Source organism: Sitophilus oryzae, unplaced genomic scaffold (genome assembly GCF_002938485.1).
Source record: "Sitophilus oryzae breed Bouriz unplaced genomic scaffold, Soryzae_2.0 scaffold_801_pilon_pilon, whole genome shotgun sequence".
Classification (NCBI taxonomy): Eukaryota; Metazoa; Arthropoda; class Insecta; order Coleoptera; family Curculionidae; genus Sitophilus; species Sitophilus oryzae.
The window spans coordinates 750,301-761,416 of NW_022147419.1; the positions used below are offsets into that span (position 1 = coordinate 750,301).

Below are 11,116 nucleotides of genomic sequence, written 5' to 3' on the forward strand. Positions count from 1 at the left end.
TTTTAAATAAGTCCAAAATAACGGAGTTATTTTACTTTGAAAATTACCAAAAAAAATGATTTTTTGCTAAAATTTTGAGAACCACTGGATCTTTTCTGGATTTTCTTGTAAATTTAATCTACTACCTATGTTGCCATATTATCAAGAAATTATTTATTTTTGTACAAACTAAAAAAAAATTCCAAAAAATTTTTCAAAAAATTCCGAATTTTCAAATTTTTTTTTCGTGTTTTTCGAAAAATTGAAGTGTAAAAACAAAGAATGATGAAAAGTATTGAAATTAATATTGTCTGTACAGTACATCTGCTGGATCTGTGTCTACGAAAGGAATGCGGACAAAAAACATTTAAATAAGCAGCAATATATTTTATACGTCGACTTGACGAGTACGTCATCGCAAATCGCTCCGCCCACTCATTTTATTCGCTACTTGAAAATTTGTCGAATTTTTATTGATGGGACGCGAATTTTTTACGAAAAACATCGAAAGAAGATCGTTTCCCCTCTCACGGATACCCCGTAGCTACAGAACGGACAGACGTACCGTATTTCCTTCTCGGTCATTAATGCACTCTCTCAGACCATTTATTGGCATGCCACCTATCAGATTATCTAGGTAGGCCTGTGTAATTTGTTCCCATTCTTCGATTGCTGCAATTCTTAATTCTCGTTAAGGGTAGGTTATTTCGTTTCTTTATTCGTGATTTTAGGATGTCCCAAGCATGTTCTATTGATGAATTAGCGGGCCATCCTAAACACGTTATTCCCTCTTCGTTACAAAAGTGACCCACTTCCATTGTCCTGCATGGTAGTGCATTGTCATCAACGAAAAAAATCAAAATTTGCTCCAATTTACTAATTAACACCTCCTGAATGTTAACAAATCGTAGATAAGTTCAGCAGTGTAAATTTATTGTTTTACTTTGCAAATTTTAGGTTTTGACAGTTTAAATATAAATGTTTCCGCTCGTGTTTTATATTGATATGTGAACATCAATAAGTATGTAATGTAAAAAATGTTACTTTGCTAAAAAATTTAGACATCCGGATTTTTTTGGAAGGTTTGTCAAACCTGGGTGAACACGTTTTCATCTGGTAACCCTATATGTGTATGTATACTGATGTCTAAACCATGAATAGGTCTTCTAGGCAACAGATTAGATGGCGTAGTTCTTATAGGTAGTATTTGGTGCTTTCAGTATCTGGGATATCCGATGTGGCTGATACAGATGCTTTATCCGAGTCTGAGTCGAGGGATTTGGGACTTTTCGGTGTGGTGACGTTTCTAGTATGTGATTTGCGAGTCTTGCACCTCGGGATCAACGGGGAATCCTTACCTGACTCCAAATTTGAGGTTTCGTCGAATTGGAGTTCTGATCAATTTATTAAAAATTACTTATTTAGAAATTCAACAATAAAAGACAACATATTGGCTGGAGAGTGTTTAATGATCAATAAAAGTAAAATCGTACAAAAAAGAACTAGCAGACGACCTTATGACGAATAAAAAATTCATAATATATAAATCAGTTAACTAACAAATAACTGTGCCTAACTTCCTGTATAGCATCAAAAAGAATCTTACATAATATATCCATTACATAAAAAAACTATTAATAATATAAACTTGATATTCTCTATCCACTGCGCTTTAACATTTTTATAAAAAATGTTCATGCTTAATTTGGTAAGAACGACTTCCTTCTGATGAAAAGCGACCAGTAATAGAAGAGTCAAATTCTTTAATGATATAATAACACACTGAACGAAATAAATAGTTTTTTTTAAGTAAAACTTGTATATACATCAATGAAAAATAGAATAACTCAACAATACACAATTTCCAAACTGTTTTGAAAATAAACTCTAGTCGTTTTTCATAGTTGCATACTCCGGTCAATTAAATTAATAAAAAAATACCATAAATTACATAACTGAACACCAATTTTTCTTTTCTATGTCATCTACGCTAACGATTCCCTTAATATCTTCGTGAATATCTTTGTGTTCGTCTTTATACCCGGTTAGTTTCGGAGTAGAACCTCCATCTTCGGCGGTATACAAAAACCGATTGCCGAAACTCTTCAAAGGACTCGAAAAAAATCCTACAAGACCAGGAGAATCGGCCTTGAATTTCTTCCTCTCTTCTGGAGTAAAACTCCTCTTCCTCTTCATACCAACCACACGATCCAGTGAATCATTCAACGACGTCTCCAGTTTTGATTTATTATTCTTCATCGCTCGAACCCTGTACGAATCTGAACCATGAATAGGTCTCCTAGGCGACAGATGGCGTAGTGTATCTCGCAATGACTTTTCTCTTACAGAATTGAAGTAACTCTGGTCCTCTGACACTTCAGAGTCCTCAAAGGCAGTATAGTTTAACCTCGTGACGTCACTTCCGGCCTCGGCAATAATCGACGCGTTTTCAGCTTCCAGTGAGTCGTGGGTGTCGTTTAAATTTTCAGCTTTGGTGCTTTCGGTATCCGGGATGTCCGGTGTGGCTGATACGGATGCTTTATCAGAGTCTGAGTCGAGAGATTTGGGAGTTTTAGGTGTGGGGATGTTTCTAGTATGTGATCTGCGAGTCTTGCATCTGGGAATCAACGGGGAGCCTTTACCGGACTCCAAATCTGAGGTTTCGTCGAATTGGAGTTCTGGATCAGGTTCGTCTGAAGCTATAACCAGAGGGTCCATGTCTTCACCTTCAGACTTATGTTTAACGAGTTTATCCTCAGGTTCGGGCTTTTGGTCTCCGTTTTTACCTAGATCTTCTTGTTTTTCTCGCTTCCTAGGCGACTTGATGGGAGTCTTTTTCGTCTCTTTGGTTTCAGGAGCAATCTCTTCCTTTAGATCATGTTTTTCCTGTTCTGATCCATTTTCGGCCGGTTTCTTTTTGCTCTTTGACGGTGATTTTTTTTCAGTTTCTGCATTTTTTGATTTGATCTCATCGTGACCGTTTAAGTCTTCATCAATTTTGGTTAAAGGGCTAGATTTTTTGTCGTCTTTCTTAGGTTTATGCGTTTCGTCATTTTTCCCGTCCTTAATTTGAGGTGTCCTGGATCTGCTGGATCTAGATCTGGTAGTGGGAGTGGAAGGGGTTTTAGTTTTAACCGGCTTTAACTCGGCAGGTGATTCATTTTGTTTTGCTGCCTCGACGGGTTCGGAGTTTTCCTCAACTTTGGCCCCATTTTCATGAGGCGCCTTTGGCTGGGTTTCCGTCTCCATATGTTTTGTTCCTGCAAAAAAAAAATACTGGCTTGTATAATATATCGTTATATATTTTTAAATATAAATCGAAATCAAATAATCTACACATACTATAAAGCAAGGTTGGTATGATTTAAATCGTCATTTAAATCAAGTGATTTTTTTTTAATTTTAATCGTGCGATTTAAATAAAAAAAAATAATTTTATTGAAAAGTGTAAATGTTGTAAAACTATATAAAAATATATATTCAGCAATTTAAATGTTGGACCGATTTTTGAAGTAATTAGATCGCTAAACGCAGGGATTTATATTAAAATTTATTTATATAAATGACAAAAATTCGCTGTTCGAATACATATCATTCGCAGTCTAGTGCAGAACTAGGTTTTTCTGATATAGAGACTATATCTTCATTCCAGAGAATCTATAATCGTTGTCAGAAAATATGTTGTTTAATATTTTTTTTTTTGAAACACTTGTATGTTTCCAAATTCCTACCGACATTTTGATCTGCTGTAAGTACTTTACATTTTGACATTAGATAATATATACTATACGATAGATATAAATTTCATTCTCTTAAGACTATTACTAAGACTATTTCCGAACAATAGTTTATTGTTTTAATAGGAGTAAAAATTATACTTTTTTTGGCGATGCTGTACCTTTGAAGGCCCATCGTAAAGCTATTCCGACGTTGACGTTGGGAGGCACTAAAAGTACATTTTTACTCCGAATAGAATATACTATTTTTTTTAAACATTACAAATAATTTTTTAATTAATTTCAAACATTGCAAATAATATAAACAGTAATGGAGCAACAATTTGTACACTCGTTGAATTTGACACTTAATTTTTTTTCATAATTTATTTTTGTACTTTTGTGCTTAGGCGTAACAGTGGTTTTATGCCTAGGCGTTAAAATGACAAAAATTAATACTTTTGAGACGTTTGAAAAAAAATCCTTTTGATCTGAAACGGACGACTTTTTTTGAGGAATATATTGGTGACCGATGTGGAAAAATGACACGCACCGTAGAATTGCTAATGTTATTGGTATCGGGCAGAGTTAAAAAAGATTTAGCCATTTAGGATAGGACTTTAATTGAAAATAAGTCCTAGTCAATTGGAAATCCGATTTAAATATTGTTTTGAATTAAAATCAAAAAATCTGATTTAAATTTAAAAATCTGATTTTTAAAATTTTTTTTAATCATGATTTTTTCCAACCCTGCATAAATCAAATATAGTTTATAACTTAAAAATTCAGCAATGAATGGTTAGTAAATTAATTCAAGCTAACCAATAAACTATTTTGCTGCGTTTGCTGCACAAGAAAAGCTAGTCTAAGCCTGTTCAGTTGTTAACATGTTAAAATAAACCAAGTAAATTTAAAAACTGACAGGAAAAACTACTTTAGAATTCAAATGACAAAACAATGTCACTATTAGCATATATACCGAATAGACTATACCATCTCTCCTTTGCAGAAGCGACTATAGACTGTCCAGGGAATAATATATCTGGAAAAATGAATATATTCTGTTGTTATGTACCTAATAACAAGTGACTTTTTTTATTTTTAATTGTAACACGTTCGTTTAAGTTACAACAAATTTGCACACAGTAGATCTTAAATAATGTGGAAATATAGAACTAATATTATAATTTATTCAATTGTGGTTTTCGTTATGTTAAGGTACATAAGCGCTACAACAAATTAATACCCTCTTTGTTTAAAATGACACCAGTTTGGTTTAATCTAACCAATACCGAAATAAACCACCTAAAATTATCTTAATTATCTTCGCAAGTAGTTTTACAGTATTTCTAAACGAACCAAAATAATACATTATGTCTGGATGTTTTTCCTGAATATTTATCTCACTATCTATTATAATAAAATGATTTATTGTTCTTTACATGCAGATATTTATAACCAATTTAGAATTATATTAAAAAAATCTGTATTTAATGTGGGTATTATATTGGATTAATTATATATCCTTTACCCTTATGTTTTTTATGCTTTCATATAATATTTATTATTCATAAATGGTAATAAAGTTAATAAATTAAAATTATGCCCATGCAAAAATGCCTTTACAGTATTGGTCTGTAGGCACAGGTGCAGTTATAAATCCACTTTTTCTAATCAGATGCTAATTTTAATTATATTCTCGTGTATTTATAATTAGTGAATAAATAAAACATGAAAAGTTATATATTTTTAAATAATTTTAAATAACTTTCTTAATAATATACATATATTTTTATACATGAATAGATTTTTGTTGAAAAGCATTTTAAATAGGTTTAAAACCAAGTATATATAAATATATTTTTAAGAATACATTTTTAAAATTAAAATTATCTTTCCTACATAATTAGTTTACCTAAACCTGTCATCTAAAAAGAATTTCGCCGTAAAACATTTAAATCACATTATACAGTGCGTGTCATTTTGGTTACAAATGAGGAATTTAATTCTCTTAATGGGAAACTCAGTGTATTTATCAAGAAATTAATATGTCACTTCTCCAGGTTCTCAAGGATTCCCTTTTAGCTCTTTGATAAGTTACAAGATAACTGAGATACACTGAACACCTCAATTTCTCAATACAATGAATACCTCAAGCAACATTCCATGTCCACCTGTAGTAAAGAAACTTAGTACCTGTAAAGTACTGTAGTAAAGAAACCTGTAGTAAACAGACTTAGGTCGTAACAATTTCTTTGATGGCATCTTGGGATTCACAAAAAAGTAACTTGGGTTCCTGAAAACCGCAAGGTTCTTTTTTCACTAATGAACGAAAGAACATCAATTGGGACCAAAATAGAACCCCTCTTCAGGGTGGGCAAATTTGATTTTTTTATAAACATCAACATCAAGTTTGAAATACCTACTACAAGATACATATGAAAAAAAATATATGAATATACTTAATAACAATAAAAAGAAATGATTAAAATTATTTCAAAGGGAGTTTGAAAGACATTTTTATACTTCTAGCGGTTTCCCTAATCATGTTAATTTATTAATAATCATTAATAATTAAAAATAAATCCGTTTAATGGCCTAGGTATATAATTCAATTTATAATAAGTTTCCTTTTAAAATAATATAAATAAATCTTTTATAATAAGTGTTTATATGAACAGATTATAACGCCTGTAGATTTCTATTGAAAAAGGTAAAGTTAATTTTTTATAATTTTACAGACATAAAAAAGTTTTTTTCAGGGATATGCAAATAATTTTGAGAAGTGAATTATAATGTATGTGTATTCTAAATTCTTTAGTAAAGCAAAAATGTGATGACCCTGTACGTTGTTAGGTAAATAAATAAATAGGTAAATCATTAGTACAAAAAATCTTAACAATCTTGTAAGTTGCTAAATGTTATTCCAACGCAACAGAAAAATTAAAAAACTATTTAAAAAATTAAATTCAGAAAAAATAACACACAGATTACATTGTATCAACTTTATAATAATCTTACGCGCGCCACTGTAACAATTAAATCTCCGTTTACTTGTGATAACGATGCGTCTTGTTTTTCCCATTTTAAACTAAGTACTACTTTGAGGTCTATGTCCTGCCATTATGGAACGCGCCTCTATGTTTAGACGTCCCCTCCCCTTGTGGCACTCCAGTTAAGAATAAAAATAAACGTTTTTAAGGCTGGGCTTCCTTTTAAAAAGAGCTATCATGTTAGTATGTATGCAGTACTATATAATTAATGGAATGCTTGAAAGCCGGCCTGTCCTTGAATTTAAACCACAATTAAATTATCAGTATCGTTTTGTTTACGATCAAGAGATAAAATACTTGAATAAAAATGCTAAATTTAAATGTTTAAAGAGTCTTTTTCTTATCTAATACCTAACGGTGCCCGTTAGAACATGTGATGCAACGCATTCCTTACATTATTATTTAATAATATACTGCAATATAAACCACTAGTTGTTTCATTATTAATATACAAGCCTGGCTCAGCTTTAAACATAGTTTAAATTTAAGTCATCAAGAGAATGATACCACAAAATTTTGTAACGATCGTTATAAGTTCATTAAAAAGTTAATTAACAGGCTAGATTAAAAATTAATTAACAAACTATTTAAAAAATAATACCGAAATTAAAACGTTTCCCTAATTTACCGGAAAATTTGAGTTCGTTGATCTTGACTGCAACACGTTGTTAGTATTAATTATATTTCTGTAAATGCTGGTTACTTTTTAAACAGAACAAGTAATTTTAATAATTTTCAATTAAATTTATTCTCTACCTACATACAGAAGGATACTTTCAGTACAAAGAGTTTAAATAAGCGGCCTCAATAAATGAAACGATTTGAAATTTCCGTAACCCTTTTAGTGAAATATACAAAAATACCTTATTATATCAATGTAAATTGCAAGATCAAAGAAAATCTACTAGACATACCTTAAATTTTACTGGTTTTCTTTTAAATTTCTGAACCGGCCAACAAAAACCCACACAAATACACAAAACATCAACAATTTACCGATAACCAATATGGCGATATAATAAAAATGACAATTTTGATGGACCAGGATCATATATAAATTCACAACTAATAATACACATATTATTTGATATATGATAATCGTTACTAAAAAATCTTATCATGACTGTGCGCTATGTGTGCGCCTAAATAATAAAAAGAAAAAAGGAGAAATAAGGTTAATGTTAACATAACCCTCGTTAATTATTGTTAATTTTGTTAAATATTTATTAATTTATTATATTTTAAATTGTTTAAAAACCATGCCTGCTTGTTCTACAAAATGTGGTAAAACGGCAATACTGAAAGTAAGTTTTCCTTATCTTCAAACAGACAAACAAATGTATTTTACCATATTGTCTCCATAACTTATTTCAGAGACCTAAAACTGGGGATGCCTTGTGTAAAGAATGTTTTTTTGAAGCGTTTGAAAATGAAATTCACTATACAATTGAAAGGGCAAAATTATTTCGACCTGGTTCAACTGTAGCTATAGCAGCATCAGGTGGCAAAGATTCGACTGTATTAGCTTACGTATTAAAATTATTAAATGAAAAATTTAATTACCAGCTAAAATTAGTGCTTTTGTCCATTGATGAAGGAATTACAGGTTACAGAGATGATAGTTTGAACACAGTTAAACAAAACAAGGAAGATTATGGCATGGATTTAAAAATATTATCTTATAAAGAATTATATGGATGGACTATGGATGAAATTGTAGCAGAGGTGGGTACATATATTTTTTAAACTTTTAATGTCATTTCTCACAAAATAATATATTACAGATAGGTAGAAAAAATAATTGTACTTTCTGTGGTGTATTTAGGAGGCAAGCATTAGATAGAGGAGCATATTTATTAAAAGTAGATTATGTAGCTACTGGCCATAATGCTGATGATATTGCTGAAACAGTATTAATGAATATATTACGTGGGGATATAGCTAGATTGAATAGATGCACTTCAATAATTACAGTAAATAAATATTTCTATTACAAACTCTAACATACTACTTCTAATGTTTGTTTTTAGGATAGCGGAGATGGAATTCCCCGTGTAAAGCCTTTAAAATATGCTTTTGAAAAGGAAATAGTAATGTATGCTTACTTTAAAAAACTCATATATTTCACTACGGAATGTGTATTTGCACCGAATGCTTATAGAGGTCATGCCAGAGTACTGCTTAAAGATTTAGAGAAAATTGATCCAACTATTATCATGAATATAATTAAATCAGGTTATTATTTTCTTTAAAAACAAAATAAGTTAGTTTTTCAACAATATACAATTCTAGGTGAGGATTTAAAGGTTGCTGAAACAACTAAAATACCAACTCTTACAAGATGTGTTAGATGCAATTATGTTTCATCACAAGATGTTTGTAAGGCTTGTATACTTCTAGAGGGCTTAAATAAAGGACTACCACGTTTAGGAATTGGAAAATCAAGTAAAGTGAAAAGGCTCTTAAAGGAGAACGAAGAAAAAACATCCAGTTGTAACAGTAAAAATTGTTGTAATGCCAAACCAGAGAAATCACACTGTCTATGCAAAACTACTATACCAAGTATAAGTTAACATTTCAATTAATAATAGATGTATTATATTTTTTACAATATATATTATGTATATATACAAATAAATTTTAATTCTTCTTCCAACAGAAACAATTTTATTAGTTCTTCATTATAAATATTTCATAGTTGTTTTTAATTTCTAACATACATTGATAGATTTATTCACATTATAACACGTAAGCTACTGACTTCATCTCAATATTCCTTCGGCAAATTGGACATAAGTCTGTTATGTCATCTGCACAGTCTTCGCATAAGCAAACATGTCCACAGGGCAATATAATCATCTAAAGAAGAAATATTTATTCAGAATTTTTGATCAAATCTAGAAGTCTACTAAATAATGATGCAACCCATGTTCTATAAATATATAGACAAAAAATTGAATTCATGCACCATATCCATATACTGTTATTTATTTAATAAAAAGACTATATGGGTAAAAATATGCAGGTATAAATATACAAATATAGCTTTAAATTATTATGTTAATAAAATGAAATCATATATATTTCATAAAATAGTGATTATTTCCTTACCTCTATAGGGTTGGACTTGCAAACAACACAAATCTGATTATCAGATAAGCTTTCTACATTCCTAATCAATCTTCTCCTGTTTTTCCTTTCCTCATCCATTTGATTCTTTCGTTCTTCGTCCATTTTCAACTGCTTTTTGTGGTTAAAATATTTTCTAATAATAAGAGCGGCTAGAACTGTACCCACCGCACTAAAAATATAGCACAGCATAGAATACTTGTGTTTAGAATTATCTATCTTTTTTAATAAAGTCATAATTGGCATTGTTGTTAAATAGTATGGACAATTGTCTGTGGCAGGAGGCTGTAGTTTCAGTGACTTATCGTCGTATACCAATTCTCCAACACCTGTTAGGAGAGTGCCTTCTTTTAACATCTTCTCTGTTGATTGGACTCCTTTTTGTTTTATTCCAGCAAAAAATCCCCAAATGTGATCAAAAACAGTAGGAGTGGTAGGATGAAAACTATCTGATATGATATCCATATCTACAAATGAATGTTTATTTTACTAGTTAGTTATATAATTAATCAACATTTTTTACCTAAATATTCGCCAGCCAATGGTTCCCTAACTTCAACAATTATTCCTTTTGATTCTAAAGCAAAGGGCATAACATTCTGAATCTCTTGTATGGTTCGTTCAGAATCGGCCCAAAATCCAGTTGAGCTTCTTTTGACTACATGTTCTTTGATTTTTAGTGACTGAATAACACCAGAAACGTTAGGATTATGGGTACTAATTATGGGTTTTCCCAAAGCCTTTACCGTGCCCCGTAACACTACATATGGTAATTTCTGTTCAGGATTAGATTTTACTACTTTCTTAAGATTTGTATCTAGATTTATCACAGGTGCAGACTAAAATACTTCAATTAAGAGTATAATAAAGAAATATACAATCAGAATTCATACCGCTATCATTGTGAGATCGTTTTTCTTTTTGTAATATTGTCTCATACATGCAATTAGAATTATTGCATCTATTCCCAACGCTACACTTTCTACAAAAATATCCATGTTTATTCTATATTTTCACTTCTTTTTTCTAAATAATGATAAACACTAGAAATTTATAAAACATATCTTAACTTCTCAATTTTTTTTTCATATTATTTATTTATATTTATTTATAATTTTAAGATTATGTGACTATTGAAATGTATGGTTAAAATTTGATTTGACAGCTAACAATATATGATATCCAATGCCTTTCAATTTGATTAATAATATCGATGGTTATTGACAGTGATGGTACAGG

General features: G+C 30.5%; 3 protein-coding genes across 4 annotated transcripts; 1 reads left to right on the forward strand and 2 right to left on the reverse strand.

Moving 5' to 3' along the window:
• Window positions 1–1,429: 1,429 nt before the first annotated feature.
• Window positions 1,430–7,769, reverse strand: LOC115888563 (proteoglycan 4-like). Its single transcript, XM_030908316.1, has 2 exons — window positions 7,663–7,769; window positions 1,430–3,239 (listed from the first exon to the last, which is right to left on the reverse strand). Exon 2 carries the CDS (start codon window positions 3,226–3,228, stop codon window positions 1,927–1,929), a length of 1,302 nt encoding a protein of 433 aa, XP_030764176.1. The 5' UTR covers window positions 3,229–3,239; window positions 7,663–7,769; the 3' UTR covers window positions 1,430–1,926.
• Window positions 7,770–7,904: 135 nt separating this feature from the next.
• Window positions 7,905–9,379, forward strand: LOC115888565 (cytoplasmic tRNA 2-thiolation protein 1). 2 transcript variants are annotated; one of them, XM_030908323.1, is made up of 5 exons: window positions 7,905–8,052; window positions 8,123–8,473; window positions 8,533–8,721; window positions 8,779–8,983; window positions 9,041–9,379. In XM_030908323.1, the coding sequence occupies exons 1-5, from the start codon at window positions 8,008–8,010 to the stop codon at window positions 9,319–9,321; spliced, it is 1,071 nt and encodes a 356-aa protein (XP_030764183.1). In that variant the 5' UTR covers window positions 7,905–8,007; the 3' UTR covers window positions 9,322–9,379. The 2 variants fall into 2 exon arrangements, with proteins under 2 accessions (XP_030764183.1, XP_030764184.1); XM_030908324.1 differs by having other exon boundaries at window positions 9,149–9,349.
• LOC115888566 (mitochondrial E3 ubiquitin protein ligase 1-like) lies at window positions 9,262–11,033 on the reverse strand. The gene is made up of 4 exons (XM_030908325.1): window positions 10,771–11,033; window positions 10,401–10,716; window positions 9,860–10,344; window positions 9,262–9,607 (listed from the first exon to the last, which is right to left on the reverse strand). Exons 1-4 carry the CDS (start codon window positions 10,873–10,875, stop codon window positions 9,488–9,490), a joined length of 1,026 nt encoding a protein of 341 aa, XP_030764185.1. The 5' UTR covers window positions 10,876–11,033; the 3' UTR covers window positions 9,262–9,487.
• Between the last annotated feature and the right edge of the window lie 83 nt (window positions 11,034–11,116).

Bases quoted from the DNA above. Each gene is read 5' to 3' on its own strand.
- LOC115888565 (XM_030908323.1), top strand. From the start codon at position 8,008: ATGCCTGCTTGTTCTACAAAATGTGGTAAAACGGCAATACTGAAA. The intron at 8,053-8,122 runs GTAAGTTTTCCT...AACTTATTTCAG, and splicing joins GTAAAACGGCAATACTGAAA to AGACCTAAAACTGGGGATGC. The intron at 8,984-9,040 runs GTTATTATTTTC...ATACAATTCTAG, and splicing joins CATGAATATAATTAAATCAG to GTGAGGATTTAAAGGTTGCT.
- LOC115888566 (XM_030908325.1), bottom strand. From the start codon at position 10,875: ATGGATATTTTTGTAGAAAGTGTAGCGTTGGGAATAGATGCAATAATT. The intron at 10,717-10,770 runs GTATGAATTCTG...GAAGTATTTTAG, and splicing joins ACGATCTCACAATGATAGCG to TCTGCACCTGTGATAAATCT. The intron at 10,345-10,400 runs GTAAAAAATGTT...ATTCATTTGTAG, and splicing joins ATTGGCTGGCGAATATTTAG to ATATGGATATCATATCAGAT.
- LOC115888563 (XM_030908316.1), bottom strand. From the start codon at position 3,228: ATGGAGACGGAAACCCAGCCAAAGGCGCCTCATGAAAATGGGGCCAAA.